The 17,715-nt window shown below is 39.5% G+C and overlaps 1 protein-coding gene across 1 annotated transcript in view; it reads left to right on the top strand.

Annotated features, from left to right (window-relative positions):
• Positions 1-17,715, top strand: part of CFAP47 (cilia and flagella associated protein 47) — a 627,152-nt gene that overhangs the window by 379,390 nt on the left and 230,047 nt on the right. Inside the window, exon 51 of the mRNA XM_077807214.1 lies at positions 2,798-2,935. Coding sequence (XP_077663340.1) covers positions 2,798-2,935 — 138 coding nt within the window. The remainder of the gene's footprint in view (positions 1-2,797; positions 2,936-17,715) is intronic.

Raw genomic sequence — 17,715 nt, 5'->3', positions numbered from 1 at the left:
ACATTAGCGTCATTTCAATGCTCAGGAACTTTCTAAGTGTTCCAAGATTTGTTAAAAATTAACACTAATGATTCAGAGAGCTCCTCTGCCAATTATTTTAATACTTTTAGGTGCAAGTTATCCATTCCTGCTCATTTTAAAATGTTTAATAGTTGCTGTTTAACATCCTATCTAGTTGCTGATGGAATAGAAAGTATTTTACTATCTTTGCAACACATGGAAAATGATCCTGCTACTTTCCAAATACAGAACAGAAATATTTATTGAATACTTCTGCCTTTTCTACATCATGATTGTCAATTGTACCATCTTTATCTAGTATTGGACCTATCCCATTGTTAAGATTTCATTTGTTCCTTATTATATTTCAAGATCTTCTTCTTCTTGTCATTAATCTTACTGGCTATAGCTTTTTAACTAGCTGCTAGTTTGTACTCATTGCTGTCAATCTCCCATTTTTCCATTTGTTATAGATAGTTATTTATTTATTTTATTATGTAATAGCTACTTGCACATCCCTTGTTAACCAGGATGATTGTTTATGAAGAATTGCTTTGGTGACTTAGGAACTGTCACTGTATTTGGCATCTAATAAATCATAAATAAATTACAATAAAGAATCCTAAACAACACCCAGTTATCATTTACATTATGTTTACGTTTTTCTCCCACTGAATTTTGCTCAGAGTTCTTGACATCTTTCAGGAATAGAGACTTCCACATTTGTACTTACAGTAGGATGGTCTGTCTTTCACTGTTTGTGCTCTGTAACATGATGCCTCCTCAGATTTAACCTACACTGGCATTTTGACCTCTGGAGACCTAATATCAGATTCACACTCCAGTGTTTAGCTCACTCAATCAGGGAACCAGACCAATATCACCCGGCTGATGTGATCCATTATAACCAACCAACTCAGCTCAAAATTTGAGGGGAAAAAAAGAAAAGTGTAAAATGCAGAATTGTGCCACAGAATAGTGTTAGGCATCAGAATAGTCAACAATCTTTTTCATGAAATTTCTTTGGAAATTTTATAAAGCTGCCCCAATTTTCCAAATGTTTCATGAACTCTAAAAGAACTCAATAAAAATAAATTTTACTATGAATATTTTGCCCAGCTATGTAATGCACCAGACACTTAATAAGATACAATTAAAAAAGCTCCCTGTGGAACATATTTCAAATGAACACTAAGAATATTAAAGAGTATAATGTCTCATTATAGAGTATGGTAAAATAAGCCTAAATGCAACAAAATAAAAAGTTTTTATGGAAAGTACAAGAGGCAAACATTAAATCTATTTTAAAACCTTATGCCATATGCTGATTGATATACCAAGTTAAAAGTTGAAAAATTGGTGCAGAACCTAAAAGTGCAACTGGTAGACCTGTTTCAGCTTTAAGTGTCTCTAGAATCTAATAAAATACTGCGTGTGACAAAAGTCAATTAGTAAGGAATATATAGTCCTTTCAAGAAGATGTGTTGATTAAAGTGCATATTTAGAGGCACATAATGCAAGTGACAAAGCCTATGTCTTTCCAAGCTGCTCTTTCAAATGTTTAGGCAACCATGTACGTATTGGAGCTTGTACTTTCTTTAAGATTAAATAAAATTCTTTATTTTTAACTGAATGGGTCATTTGCCAATGCAGAAAACAAAGCCTAATTTTGCAGTCTCTGGATATTTAATGGTCACTAAATAGTCTATTACAAAACAAGTTAAATCCCCAAAATGTATGATAGTCATACAAAATTGCTCAGGAAAATCAAAGCAATTATGTGTATTGGATGGCAACAGCAAAACCAGATTACTGTGATCAGTGATTTAAAAAAAAATCAGAGTCCATCTAAGCTAGTGGTGGGCAACCTGCGGCCCATGGGCTGCATGCGGCCTGTCAGGGTAATCCACTGGCAGGCCGCAAGACAGTTTGTTCACTCTGACTGTCTGCAGGCACGGCTGCCTAGAGCTCCTAGTGGCCATGGTTCGCCGTTCCTGCGGGCCGTTCCCAGTAGGCTGCAGGTTGCCCACCACTGCTCTAAGCTATACATAAAAATGAAATTGGAAAGAAAGTTATTAAAAGCTCTTATCCATATTTGATAACTTACCTACATTCCTTATTACTGGCTGAAGAGTTCATGTAACGTTCATGCACCTGGAAACAGTCAGGGCACACCCTGACTGTTGTATAGGAGCGATGCACACATTGCTCTGTCCAAGGACATGGACCATGGGAACATGGACCATTGGGAAGTCAAAATAAGGACATCAACCGTGGGAAGCTTCCTTGGCCTAGGCTCAAGGCCTGAGAACAAAGATTGTAGTAGATAGAGGCTGGTAAATAAGAATATTAATCAAAGTCATATTATTTCCTTTGTTGATGCCTTTTGCGGTCGGAGTATGTAATGCGCAGGGGGGAGAGAAATAAAAGAGAGGTGGAAAAGCTGACAGGGGCAATCCCGTCAGCAGACCAGCCTGCTTGCTTGCCTAAAGCCGTGTCCTGTCTTGTATTGAACCTCCACAAATGGCCTTTAATTATTTTGTGTAAGCTGCTAAAATAATTATCCTTTTGAAGAAAGAAAAAAAAAGAATTTGGAAGCAGAGTTCATTTACTTGAACTAGTCAAAGATGTATTCTTTATCACAATCAATTATAATTGGATAGCTGACTCCTGGAATTTAGGTTTTGCCTCGTATTTTATTAGTTCAGTGCTGCAGCAACATTAATATAAGTCTGGCAGACAATCTTATAAAACTAATGTCCTGGTTAATATAACATCTGGTACCTATTTGTTTTAGGTATAATTTCATTTATTGTCGAAGTTGAAGAACAACAGCAGTCTCAACATAACAGCTCACCGGAGGAGACAGATGGTGAACAGGCCCTTCAGAAATTGTCAACAGAGACATCACAAACTGTTGATGCAGCAAACACCGGTATGTTTATTATTATGGATAATTTCATTATCAATCTGTATAAACCTCTATCATCATTCATTTTTAAATGAAATGCATATTTGATGTGCCAAGCCACGTGCCTGTGAATAATGCATAGCCAAATGTTTATTGTATACGTGTACAAGAGCTTGTCCTTTGGTTGATTCTCAAAAGATTTTTATGTAGCTTCAAGCTTTGTTTGATTGTTGTTTTTCTCTCTTTTTGCAACACTGTTAGCAGTCAAGTGTCTCCTATTTTTCAAAACCAAAAATAACATTGATAGCTTAAACATAGAAAAAAATATTTAACACATTTTGCCTTACTTTTAAAGTTATTCTTCTTTGATGGCAGACCAAATAGTATTGATGTGATTACATTGTTTCAGAACAGGAAAGAAGGGGATCCCTGAAAGTTGCTGAGAATACTGTCTCAGAATATCAAACCAACCTGTTTCATAGGAAATCACAGACTATTCTTTGAATGTTGTCAGTATAAATCCCATTTTTGGGATCTGTAAGTGCCGTTGGTATCAAATCAGAGAAAACAGATTTTGTAGGAGTTGTGAGCACACTCGCTTCTGGTACCATATATTTGGGGCTGATATTATTTATGGGACCCTGTAGCGGGGTGGTCACCTGCTTCGGTTAGAAAGGGGTTAAAAGCAGCCAAGGGAGGCTGCTTGGGTAGTTAGCCACAGGTGAGGTTGTGCCCAGTTAGGGCACAGCTGGCCCTGATAAAAGGACAGGCTAAGAGAGTAGGAGAAGGGACTCTTGCTCCAGCTGGGAAGCAGAGAGGAGCAGGCTGCCTGGCTGGGCTGGGCTGGGCTGGGGAGGGGAGGGGAACTCTGGCCTGGTGAGTCCCCAGGCTGAGGTCCTCCCAAGGCCAGGGGCGGTATTAGGGCTTCAGGGAAGCAGCTGGGGTTAGAAAGGCAGCATGTCTGACCCCCTTGCCAGTGATGAGTGTTCATTACAGACTGCAGTTTACCCCTGAGAGAAGGGGCTAGAGACGAATGGCAGTAGCCACTGAGGCAAGGTGGGTATATGGGGTTGGGGTTCCCATGGGAGGGGAGAACAAGGAAGTGGGGGCACTGCTGTGGGGCAGCACCCCAAGATAAGGGGCACTGGGGTCGGGATGGAACGTGGCGCCTGAAGTGCTACAGGTAGTGGGGATTCACAGGAAGCAGGTACCGGTAGGGAGACACCGGCCAGCAGGGGGCGCTCCAAGACTGGAATCAAGCTAAATCCTGGACAACCAGCAGGAGATGCCGTGCTGGTGAGTTGGCGCTCTGTTACAGACCCCTTCTCCAGCCCCAACTGACCCAGTGTTTACTAGCTCCTCTTGGTTCTCAGATTTCCTGGTTCTAGCAGTGGAATTTTCAGATCTTATATTTCAGGTAAATCATATGGAGATAAGTTAAAAGGAGAATCAATATCAGAACACGTAGCAGTACCTGATGTTTTAAAAATATATTTTGCCACATCTAAAGCAGCCTCTTTTGCGTATTTCAGAAATGTCTGTCAACAAGATAAGCATTTCTACAAACTATAATTAAATTAATATGTTTATGCAGCATTTTTCTCTTGACTTGGCAGTCAGATCTAACGCCTAATTTGGGAGAGCAGACCCACCTCTCCGTTACTGCTAGTTAACCTCCCAAAACTGAGGGTCTGTATTGACAAACGGGAAATCGTGTTGCAAAAAAAGGAGTGTTTTAAGGTGTTAAGCACCAACTAATTATATTCTGCAAATTACTAAAATGTTATAATGTAGAGAAACAAGTAATGGTAGGCCATATCGTAGAAATGAGTTCTCTCAATACTGCGTCAAGGATATGAACTCCATTATTTGAATGTGGCCTTTTTATGTGTTAGGGACACCAGAGCTAAAGTCAAGCAAATTATGCCTAATAAAGGGGAAAATGAAAGAGAAAAAGTAAAAGAAACATAAACAAGCAATTACCAATGGTTATTTCAGTTAGTCTCTTTTTTATGTCTCTCTTTTGGAGAGCTTCCAGCAAAGATTACAATTTTAAGTGTCTGCTGTGCTATGGGGGGTTAGGAGAACACATTTCCCAAGTAAATTAAGGCTGAAATAAACTATTACCCCAAATCAGTAGCGAATCCCGCCTTAGTATACCAGACAACAAAAATATTTTATAATGGACAAAGGAAAAGTCAGTGAATTGTGTTGGCTATTTCAAAGTAATCTAAACTGTTAAGATCACTTATTTCATTCCCATTTATAAACTAAGTCCAAAGAATCTGAACAAAAACTATTTAATTCAGTTTCTTAATAGAAGCCAATCAATAAATTATTCATTTAAAATAGCAATGTTTCTTATAGGCCCATCGGCTCATTTTTTAAAGAGTGGCCTTGAGACAATCAATTTAATGAAGATGCTTAATTTTCAAACCTAATTCCACTATTCCTCTCTCTTGTACCAATGTTAGAGTATGTCTCCTCACAACTGCTATTGACTTCAGTGGGGCCCTGGCCATTTCACCTCAGGAGTGCATGTTCGGTCTAACCTTTCTGGTATTTAACAAAAGTTGTTGATATCTTAAATCTAGAATGCCATTTCAAGAACAATTTTTATCTAACTCCTTGACAATATTTTGGGAAACATGATCTCACGTTGACATTTTGGTAAAGACATATGGCAGAAGAAGTGTTGGGCTGGAAGGCTGCTTCATCTTGATGTTGTAGCTTCCTTTGTTGTCTGTTTTATTGCTGCTGCATTTGGTTGCTTGTGTGTGCTGATTTGAAGGTGTGAAATGAGGCAACCTGAGTATGTGGAAGTTTAGAGATGGGAACTGAGAAGATCACCAGGTTCCAAAGCTTTTATTTCTTCTATTTACATAGCTTCAATGACTGTGGAAGACACATCACTTTCAGGATTTTCCATATCAGTATCAGCCACTGTCATCTTTTATTGACTCAACATCTTCATGAGATGGCCTTGGTAATCTCTTTAGTTTAGTTTACATTCAATCTGCTAATTGAAATGTAACAAGGTTGTAAATATTTCATAACTTTATTGTTTTGCCTGTGTAGCAGGAAATTCTCAAAAGATCTCTACAATTAAAATTCTAACTTTCTTTTATTCAGTTCATTTCTGAGATATCCCTTTAGTTCCATATTTGTTTAATAGGACTTTAATCTGAAATAGAATTTTATCTAAACACTCCCATTTTCTATATAAAAATCTCTTAGCCTCTAAAACAATAATTGAAACTTAGTCAGAGTTATTATTTTGTTTTAACAGTCTTTGGAGAGCTTCTCCTTGTCTTGAAGTTTGTCAGATGGTTTGCTCAAGCATGCAAGACAACAAATTTATTCCCCAATTAATATAAATATAACTATATTCAAACGGATTCTTATTTTAGTTACCAGTTAAGGTAAAGTTTTTTGATTCTATATTTATACATAAAATATTCATATATTCTTATAGCAATGTTGTCAGAGTCATTGTATGAAATGCTTGCATTTAGATACAAAACAGTGCAAATAAACAACTCATACAAGGCTAAAACAATGTTAAGCAGTTGAGGAATACATAAATAACTTTACTTTAAGTGGAACTGTGATTTAAGAAAACTTCCATAAAACATTTCCCAAATGTAATAAGATAAGGACTATATTAATGCCACACTGGGTGCCTTGAAACAAAGAAGATGTACCTCGTATACTTGGAGACGGCTACTGTTGTTTGTCTTCTGACAAAATAGTTCTTTCGTTTACAACCCACTACAGTAATCATGTTTACGACTTGCTATGAAAGAGTCCTACCAAATACACTATGCAAGGCAGAAATCACTATAGCATTTATTTAAATATTTCCAACAGTATATAAAGGGAAATAATATGAAATTTTTAGAAGCAAAATAAAAGTTTATAAAGCTGCATTCCAGGATCTGTGCAAACAGACAATGTAGGAAATAAATATGATTTTATAGTTAAGTAGGTGTCATCTTCTCTGAGAATCTTGGGGACTGTCAACTGTGGACAGAAAGCAGAGTTTTCCTATGAATTTCTTTGTCTAGTTTATATGCTTATTTAATGTCTGCATGCAAAAATAGAAGCATGTAAGCTACCATACTCTCTAAGCGTCATATACATGAACACTGTTGTAAATATCTCCTTACATTCAGAAAAGAAAAAGGCAACTTTGTATTAACCTAACTTATAATAATGAACTGTTATATTTCTGTTAATAATATCATTTTGCCTCAAAAGTGGTGTCTTTCTCTAAAAAAGGTTGCTTAGCAGTTAATGTAGTTCTTTGAATACATCAGAAATACAGATCCGTGCTCCCTGCCTTTCATACCCATCACTTTTTAGAGGCTTTTTTTTGGAAATTGTGCATAAGCAGAAAGAAGTTGAGAGACAGAGCTGCAGTCCCTCATATACTTGCAGACCCAAACTTCAAACACGATGAGAAGCAGTCGTGCAGTCCGATAACCCCTGCCTTTGTAGAGCTTTGGATGTAAAATGCACTCTTCTTAGACTTCTTGACTAGAAGACTCTTCAAATATCAGTTAAAAATAGAGAAGCGGTCCTATCGTCTCTTGATATATTGCAAATATTCCCCCCCTCATTTTTCTGCTGCTAAGCATTTAGGGTTTGATTTTGCATTTTAAAAACATGGTTGGCTTTTCTTCTTCTTAGTGGGGGAAAATAATCATAGCTCAGAATAGTAATTACTAGCCCTAATCCACACCCTATGTATTAGTGCAATAATATGTGTACAGAATGTGCCTTGTGAGGTATCATATGAAAGCTAATAAGACACTGTTTATTAATATTATTGTAAAATGCATGTATTAACATGATATGTGAAGTTACAAATTCCTTCTGTATGATGTTACTAGAACATGTTTAAGACCAGACAGCCTAGCCTTGGTAAAGGTGATAAACAGGTTTGTCCTAGACAAAGGAATATTAGTTTACCCCAGCTTACATATTAGCAGTAAACAAAGCTATCAAGCTAAACCAGTGAGGGTTATTCTGTTCCTGAATTCAAGAGAAAGAAAATTAACATGGCTCCTGCACACCAGAGACCCAGGATACTGAGTCTCCAGAAGGTCTTCCTGACTTGTAAGACAAAGAAATCCTTTTGGGGATATAAGGAACAGAGGAAGACTCCATTTTTATCCTTAAGGAGACAAAGAAACCAAGCAATTTGATCTGTGATTGGTCCTGGCCAGACTGGCCTGTGTAAAGCTGGAAAGGAGACTAGGCGAGAGAAGTCATCTTGAACAAAGACTATCTTGATAGATCGGGTTGTGGACTTTTAGAGAGGTTTATACATTTTATTTGCTTGTAACTGTCTCTACCTTTATTTCTTTGACTTGGTATCACTTAATCCATACTCTTTTGTTAATAAAATTGTTTTACTTTTACTGTAAACCAATTCAGTGTTGTGCTTGAAGGGAAGGGTGTATTTACCCCCATTAAGTTAATAAGTTGTGATGTCTTGAAGAGAGCAGAAAAGTTAATATCTTTTGTGAATGCACAGTGGTAAAGGCTGCTTATTGCAGAGAAACATCTCTGAGGAGCTTAGGAGCTGGAGTTCACTGATGCCTTCTCGGTGAGACTGTGAGAGCCTTGAGGAGTTTGCAGATGAGGAAGGCAGACTGGTGTGGCAGTCTAATCTCCAGCAAAACTCACTTTCGCTGAGGCAGAGAGGTAACACAGTGGGCCACAGCTCTGTGTATCCCCAGAAGTGTGTTACATATGGACTGAACAATGAAAGTGTCTGGGTGTGGACAAGCTGCAGATTGGTTTGCCAGTAAGCGGAGATTGACTTGTAAGGACTACAGGCATTCATCAGTGGAGTAGTAGCAATTCTACAGAATCCTCTCCAAACATCTTACTACTCAGCACCAAATATAGGACTTAGGCCTTGATCCTGCAAACACTTAAGCACTTGTATAACTTGAGCACTTGAGTAGTACCACTAAAGTGAATGAGACTACTCACATGCTTAAAGTTAAGTTAGGGCACAAGCATTTGCAGGATTGGGTCCCTGGTGCATAAGGCACAGGAATGAGCTCTTAAAGTAAACATTTTTAAAAATAATTTGAAAAGAGATGCCAGCATTTGTTACTGATATAAAAGTATGGTTCATTTTTATCTTCATTTATCATATATCCATGCTGCAAGCCTCTCTAGTTTAAAGAAGAAATGAAAATAGCTTTTTCAGGAAATTCTACTAATGCTCTTATCTAGTTGGTTTTGTAGATGTGAGTCTTTGAAGTGTTGATTTCAAGCTTTGTTGCAAAGAGTTTAAAGAAAATTGTATGCATTAAACTTTCCACTAATGTCTCCTATTGCTGTCAAACTGCAGGTTTTTTCTGTTGCTGCTGGTGGTCATATAACAAGAAACATTACGATAATAATCCACATAAATTTGTTTACAATATTAGGGTACTTTCAGGTGATTTTACCTGCTACCGTAGTTCATTATCAGTAGTTTCTGGAAAATCTTTTGAGATTGTGAAATCCTAGAAGAATAGTCTATTGAAAATCAGTTACCATTACAAATGCCAACAGTAGGTGTAAAAATTAAGATAAGTTTTTACTTCTAATTGAAGTTCTTTGTTCTCTATAATTGCAAGGATAGCTTTGTACTTAAGATTTTGTTTCTTATGGTGTTTTAGATTTTAATAAACATAAATTAAGATTTGCTTAAAATAAAATAATTGATCTTAGATAATTTTAGTCTGTTTCTGGGGGGAAATTACTTGGAAAGTGACATACTTTATCACTGGTAGCAGTTATGTTTTTAGTTAAGGTTAGCTAGAATAAAGTTTAGTTTACAGGATGATTGGGAGATTCTGCAGTCTGAGAAGATTTATTTGCTTTTTTTATACTTTTTTCATTTTAGATCTCTTCAGCTATTAAAAATAAGTAAACTAAAGGTCTGGATTGACCTCAGATAAATCACTGAAAGTGTATGTTGGCAGCCTATTACTATTATTTATACTTCTGTAGCACCTACATGCCTCAGCAGAGATCAGGGCCCATTCTGGTAGGCTAGGCTCTATACATACACATAAGTGAGAGACAGTCCCTATCCCAAAGAGTTTACAAACTGAACTAACAGGACAGACAAAGGATGGGAAGGGAAACAGACTCAGAGAAGTGAAGTGACGTGCCCAAGTCTTCATACAGTAAGTCAGAGCTGGGAACAAAACCCAGGTTTCCTTTCTCCCAGTCCAGTACCCTATTGACCAGACCACAGTGCCTCTCTAACAGCGGGCTTCGGAGCAAGGAAAAACTAGAGGTCAAGTGGTTGTTTTAAATACACTTTTAAAAACCTTTGTTTATACAACTCGGTCTGCTACTTTACTTAACTTTGCCTATTGTAATACTTTTCTTTGTTAATGGTATTATTTAAAGTAAGAAAAAGTGAGCTAAGTATAAATTAAAACACAGTCTACATTTACATGGACTGTACACAGTACTACAAAATTAACTTTTATAATGGTGTAGTTCATGCAAATGAATGGAAAATGCATGTTGTAGAATTAAATAATACAATTACAAAGTTAAAATGAAAAAAATAATAGTGGAGGAAAAGCAAAAATAAGAGTTATGTTCAGATGGGATTTGAAAATATATGGAGAGACTGTAAAACTGATAAAAGAAAGTTGTTCAAGAATGCAAGTGATGTAGATAAGACTCAGGATTAATGATGAGATTATATGAAGGAACTGAGAGGAAGTCATTGCTTGATAAGAAGAGGCAGAGGAGTAGATAGATTAAATGAATAGAGAGGTAGGCTAGAACAGATCCATGGACAAAGGCAAAGAGAATGGTTTTGAACTGGATCCAAAAATGAATGATCTGTTTGAGGATAGTGAAGATGTGGTCCCATATCTTTGTACAAGTGAGGGAGCAAGCAGTAGTGTAGTTCACATGCTGGTCTCTGGAGAACTGGAACTTGGGAAAGCGCAAAATAAGGGGGTTCCAAGAGAAGATTGTAATTATATTTAGGATTTTAAAAGCAGTTTTGCATGTTCAAAGACTTTTAAAAACATCATTTATCCTCACAAAACTCCTGTGAGGACAGTAAATATTAACCCTATTTTTCAGATGGAGAAGCAGAAACACAAAGTGAAGTGCTTTCACACAATGAGGTAACAGAAGGAATAGATGGAGAATTTTAGCAGAGGGAGAGTTAAGTTAGTTGTATACAGAGGCAATGTTGTGTTGGTGACAACAGGCAAATTTGTCAACATTGGAATGGGATGGTAAAAAACCCTTCTGGGTTGAATCCAAATTTTTGGAGAATAATGGATACAAATTCAAAGTTGCTGCTGAAAAGAGAAATTGAAGGAATGATCATAGATTTACTTGTTCAAAGTTGACAGGGAGAAGTCCTCACAGGTGTTGTAAACTGCAGTTGAAAGTCATTACCATGACAATGGTAGCTAACATAAAAGGTAACTTAAGAGGGAAATCAGGTTCAGAGTAGCAGCTGTGTTAGTCTGTATTCGCAAAAAGAGAAGGAGTACTTGTGGCACCTTAGAGACTAACCAATTTATTTGAGCATAGGCATCCGATGAAGTGAGCTGTAGTTCACGAAAGCTTATGGTCAAATAAATTGGTTAGTCTCTAAGGTGCCACAAGTACTCCTTTTCTTTTTAAGAGGGAAATGTTAGTTAGATGACTATCCCTTTCCTGTCTGTGCCTGTGACAAAAAGTTCAGAAAGACCATAAAAAAATTGATGTTGTAGATACAGTTCAAAATAAAATCTTCATGTCTTTAATTATTATTATGGTGACGCTTAATAGGGACTTTATAGTTAGGACTGCTTTCTAACATGGGCCAAAAATAGGGCACAGATTCTTTTTATTTTATTTTTTTTCTGTAAAAGGAGGTGGCCAATTATTGTGAAATTTCACTAAGGGTTCCACAACCACAATCTTAAACCTATCCTAGCTTTCCATTACATCGTTTAACTACCCTTCTGCACAGAACCCTTTACCAAATGCCCTCTTCCAACACAACCAGCTACTGCGCTACACATCTACAACTTCTAGTACTTGGGAAAATATTTGTTAAAGAGATATCTGCAGAGTGAAGATTGTGGTGCCTGGTCTCAGGTGTATAGTGTTTGCGATAATGGTAAGGTAGATGGAGGAGTAGAGGGTATGGTACATACTATTAAGTGGCTTAACTTTTCATTTCCTTGCTTTTATGACTTTGGCTCTGAAAAGTTCTGTGTGTAGCAACTCTAACCATTTTGTAATGACTTTTTTATTATTTTGATTTATTTTAAACATTTATGTGATGTGGTCACCATGATTCTGGACATCTTATAACACTTACTTAAGAAGATCCATAAGAGATCAATGTTTAATGCCATGCTCCCTTGATCACTCGTTGGGGTCAGGAAGAATGTACTCTGTTTACCGCACCCTTATCACACACTTTGTTTCTCCTCTTTTTTGTCCTTTATTAGCTAATAATTAAAAGTCTGTTTTTCATTTGATTTTCCAGTAATAATGTTAATTTAATTAATTGCCTTTTACAGTACAACTTGTTCTGGGATTTCTGCTCTATCTAGTTACCTTAGCTGTTTTCCTGTTATTTTAGCTTCTCCTGTTTCTCTGAAATGTCTTCTCTTTTTTGCCTAAGGGACTTTTATATGGGGCAGGGAAGGACTCATAAGAATTATCAGCAACCCTGTCACAGGTTGACTGATCCCTTTAGGACAGCGCAGGATCCAGTGCACTGGTGACTCATCAGTTGGCTTCCAAGTGGGGTTAAAAGAAGACATCTGGGCCATATAAATGGGGAGAGATAGAGACAGTGGAGAGTCCTCAAGATAAGATAAGAGTAGCCTGGGAGTGAGAGAATGGCAGGTGAGAGCTGCCAGAGACCAGGAGAGGGCAGGATGTCCCTGAAGGAAACTGTTGGTGGTTCCTAGAGAAAGGCTAAAGGAGCAGAGAAGCAAGAGGAGTTAGTTGGTTGGCCTACTAAGCCAAAGAGCCAAATCCAGAGGGCTAGAGAGAGCTAAAGTCCAGAGCCCTGCAGAGAGAGTTGCCTTCTGACATCTAAGCTGGAGGGCCGAACCTGAGGGCCAGAGAAGTCTGAAGGCAATGGAGTGTTTACCCACTGACATCTTCATTCTGGAGAGTTGGAGCCAGAGGGCTGAGGGGCTAAGGGATGATCCCCTGGTGATGATGAACTCCCAGTGCAGGGATGGGGGCAGGGATTCCAATGGGAAGAAGCGAGTTGCACTCCAGCAGGAAGGGCTGGGCTGCCTGCCCTGGTAAAAAGACAGGACAGGACCAAAGAAGAGCCTAGGTTGTGGCAATACTGGAATGTGGTATATGCTATGTAGATGGACAGGAGGATTTGGTGGTTTGTTTTTTTTTATGGACTATATACACTGGGCATGAAAAATGGACTATGTTTTGCAACGGGATATTTACACTATATTTCTGTAACAAAATAGCCCCAAGGAGGGCATTCCTGAAGCAAGAGGATCTGAAAAGGATTTACTATGGGTCCTGAAGGAGGGAAACTGATGCAGGTGTGCCTGTTCTGTTGCAGCATGCCTCAGGAGTGCTGCAGGCAGGACCAGCCTGTGACAATCCCTTATCGACCCACATATCTCTTTCTAACTCTCTTCTTAAAAAGCCTGAGAAAACATATGGACTTTGCAACATGCTGAAGATGACTAGACTTGTTTTTTGTTGGACAAGACTGGAATCAAGTTCCAGAGTTGAAGGTGTTTCACTAAGGACTCCTTGCCAGTTGTTCCCTCATGGTTAAAGCACCTCTGCTGCACTGATCTGCTGCGATTTCACGTAGGAAGAGGGGTGCACTTGCTGATAGCCAGAGTCCAAATCTATTGTTACTCCTTTTGATGTGATTGGTGAGTCAATAGTCAGGGTCTTGTGGGTTGTTTCCTTTAGGAAGAGAAATTGATGATGGAGCCAGGTATTTCTTAGCTGCAATTGTGTTTTATTTACAAAGACAATAGGCAAAATCCTGCTTCCTTGAATCAATAGGAGTCCAACAGTTTCATATCTCACAGTTCCAAACCTCTTTCCATTCAGCATGCTTCCCAAAAAAGTCCATCTGTTTGCTTTCTGTCATGGCCATGTTTGCTGTCTGCTTGGCTTTCTTCTGTCTGCCTCTGGGTACTTCTGCTGACAGACACACTTCCCATGGGAAGCAGTATCCAGCCTCTTGCGTTTGCATTTAGTCTGCAGAAAAAACCCTCCACCCACATAGCTCAGTTTCCAGCTGATCTTGTATGTGGTTCATGTTTTGGATGGAGGAGGCTTGTAATGATTAGAATCATAGAAGATTAGGGTTGGAAGAGACCTCAGGAGGTCATCTAGTCCAACCCCCTGCTCAAAGCAGGACCAACCCCAATTAAATCATCCAAGCCAGGGCTTTGTCAAACTCGGGCCTTGAAACCCTCTAAGGATGGAGATTCCACCACCTCCCTAGGTAACCCATTCCAGTGTTTCACCACCCTCCTACTAAAAGTGTTTCCTAATATCCAACCTAGACCTCCTCCACTGCAACTTGAGACCATTACTCCTCGTTCTGTCATCTGCCACCACTGACAACAGCTTATCTCCATTCTCTTTGGAACCCCACTTCAGGTAGTTGAAGGCTGCTATCAAATCCCCACTCACGCTTCTCTTCCGCAGACTAAATAAGACCAGTTCCCTCAGCCTTTTCTCGTAAGCCATGTGCCCCAGCCCCCTAATCATTTTCATTGCCCTCCGCTGGACTCTCTCCAATTTGTCCACATGCTTTCTGTAGTGGGGGGCCCAAAATTGGATGCAGTACTTCAGATGTGGCCTCACCAGTGCTGAATAGAGGGTGGTAATCACTTCCCTCGATCTGCTGCAATGCTTCTACTAATGCAGCCCAATATGCCGTTAGCCTTCTTGGCAACAAGGGCACACTGACTCATATTCAGCTTCTCATCCACTGTAATCCCCAGGTCCTTTTCTGCAGAACTGCCGCTTAGCCAATCGGTCCCCAGGCTGTAGCAGTGCATGGGATTCTTCCATCCTAAGTGCAGGACTCTGCACTTGTCCTTGTTGAACCTCATCAGATTTCTTTTGGCCCAATCCTCCAATTTGTCTAGGTCACTCTGAACCCTATCCCTACCCTCCAGCGTATCTACCTCTCCCCCCAGCTTAGTGTCATTCGCCAACTTGCTGAGGGTGCAATCCACACCATCCTCCAGATCATTAATGAAGATGTTGAACAAAACCAGCCGCAGGACTGACCCCTGGGGCACTCCACTTGATACTGGCTGCCAACTAGATATCGAGCTGTTGATCACTACCCATTGAGTCCGATGATCCAGCCAGCATTCTATCCACCTTATAGTCTATTCATCCAATACATACTTTTTATCTTGCTGGCAATCATACTGAGGGAGACCATATCAAAAGCTTTGCTAAAGTCAAAATATATCATGTCCACCACTTTCCCCATATCCATGGAGCCAGTTATCTCATCTTAGAAGGCAATCAGGTTGGCCAGGCATGACTTGCCCTTGGAGAATCCATGTTGACTGTTCCTGATCACCTTCCTCTCCTCCAAGTGCTTCAAAATGGATTCCTTGAAGACCTGCTCCATGATTTTCCCAGGGACTGAGGTGAGGCTGACCAGCTGTAGTTCCCCAGATTCTCCTTCTTTCCTTTTTAAAATATGGGCACTATATTTGCCTTTTTCCAATCGTCTGGGACCTCCCCCAATCACCACGAGTTTTCAAAGATAATGGCCAGTGGCTCTGCAATCACATCAGCCAACTCCGTCAGCACCCTCGGATGTATTAGATCTGGCCACATGTACTTGCGCATGAGCAGTTCTAAACTTCTTAACCTGTTCTTAACCTGTTCTTTCACCACTGAGGGTTGCTTACCTCCTCCCCATACTGTGTTGCCCAGTGCAGCAGTCTGGGAGCTGACCTTGTCTGTGAAGACGAGGCAAAAAAAGCAGTGAGTACTTCAGCTTTTTTCACATCATCTATCACTAGGTTGCCTCCCCCATTCAGTAAGGGTCCCACACTTTCCCTGACCACCTTCTTTACCTGTAGAAACCCTTCTTGTTACCCTTCACATCCCTTGCTACCTGCAACTCCAATTGTGCTTTGCCCTTCCTGATTACACCTCTGCATGCTTGAGCGATATTTTTGTACTCCTACCTAGTCATCTGTCCAGGTTTCCCCTTCTTGTAAGCTTCCTTTTTGAGTTTAAGCTCACCGAAGATTTCTCTGTTAAACCAAGCTGGTCACCTGCCATATTTACTATTGTTTGTGGACATCAGGATGGTTTGTTCCTGCACCCTCAATAACTCTTCTTTAAAATACAGCAAGCTCTCCTGGACTCCTTTCCCCCTCATATTAGCCTCCCAGGGGATCCTGCCTATCAGTTCCCTGCGGGAGTCAGTCTGCTTTTCTGAAGTCCAAAGTCCATATTGCGTTGCTCTCCTTTCTTCCATTTGTCAGGATTCTGAACTCGACCATCTCATGGTCACTGCTGCCCAGGTTGCCACCCATTTCTACTTCCCCTACCAATTCTGCCCTGTTTGTGAGCAGCAGGTCAAGAGGAGCAAGGCCCCTAGTTGGTTCCTCCAGCACTTGCACCAGGAAGTTATCCCCAACACTCTCCAAAAACTTCGTAGATTGTCTGTGCACTGCTGTATCGTTCTCCCAGCAGATGTCAGGGTGATTGAAGTCTGCTGTCTCACTCTAAAAATGTGTTTAACTGCTTACATTTATCCTGACAGAAGGGATACTTTATATATGTATCTACCTGGTCACATTCTATAAATTACATCATAGCTATCACGACAGGACAAAGAGAAACAGTTTCAGAAATAAAGATTTGCTTCATATTTATGCTGGGTCAACCCTACCAACTACCATTCAGCATCCATTCTAGTCTAGAACAAGCTGATTGAACTTTCTCTTTAACCTTTTCATTATTTTTCTCCTTCATCCATTTGTTCAAAAAGCAGTTTTAACAACTGTCACCTCTGCAGAAAAAGCCAGTTACTAGAACCCTTAAGCCAGATCCTCTCTTCTCTGATTTAGACCAAAGCAAGATGGATCTATTTCTGCACCACTGATGTGCAGGTGTGGGTTGGTGCAGGCTCCTTGTTAAGAGAGCCAGCTTTTGATCTGTTTTAAAAAAAAAAAAAATCTCAACTTTCGTTATTTTTAAAAATTAGTCTCTAGCTCTTTTCTCTGTGTGAGAGCCTGGAAAATGTGAACCAATGCAGAATGATTACTAAGACTGAAAGCAACATGCAGTTGGGCTTCCCTTCTTTAACAGGAGACTGGGAGGACTTCAAGATGTCACTTGCAAACATACACAGACACTTTTTCAATATAAAGTGAATCAGTGACTCTTTGGGAGTAACCCAAAGAACCATTTCACTAGTCTGCCCAAGAATCTTTAAGGCTTTGAGTCTGACCCTGTACACTTGTGGTATCATAATAATACCTAATACATAACTCTTACATAGTGCTTTTCATCAGTAGATCTCAGAAGTGCTTTGCAAAGTAGGTAAATATCATTATCCCATTTTATCAATGGAGATACTGAGGCACAGTGAAGGGAGATGACTTGCTCTAGGCAGTAAACATTTGCTTCATAACCTGGCCAAAAATTGCTAGTACTTCCAGGCCTCTTTAAATGTGGCCATTACCACGGCAACCTCAGCAGCTGTTTCAAGGGGGACTCCCATCTTGCATCCAATACCTCTAGGTGTAGATGGAGGA

Source organism: Eretmochelys imbricata, chromosome 1, assembly GCF_965152235.1.
Source record: "Eretmochelys imbricata isolate rEreImb1 chromosome 1, rEreImb1.hap1, whole genome shotgun sequence".
NCBI classification, from domain to species: domain Eukaryota; kingdom Metazoa; phylum Chordata; order Testudines; family Cheloniidae; genus Eretmochelys; species Eretmochelys imbricata.
The sequence above is the reverse complement of the archived record's forward strand: the minus strand, read 5'-3'. Positions and strand labels throughout refer to the sequence as shown.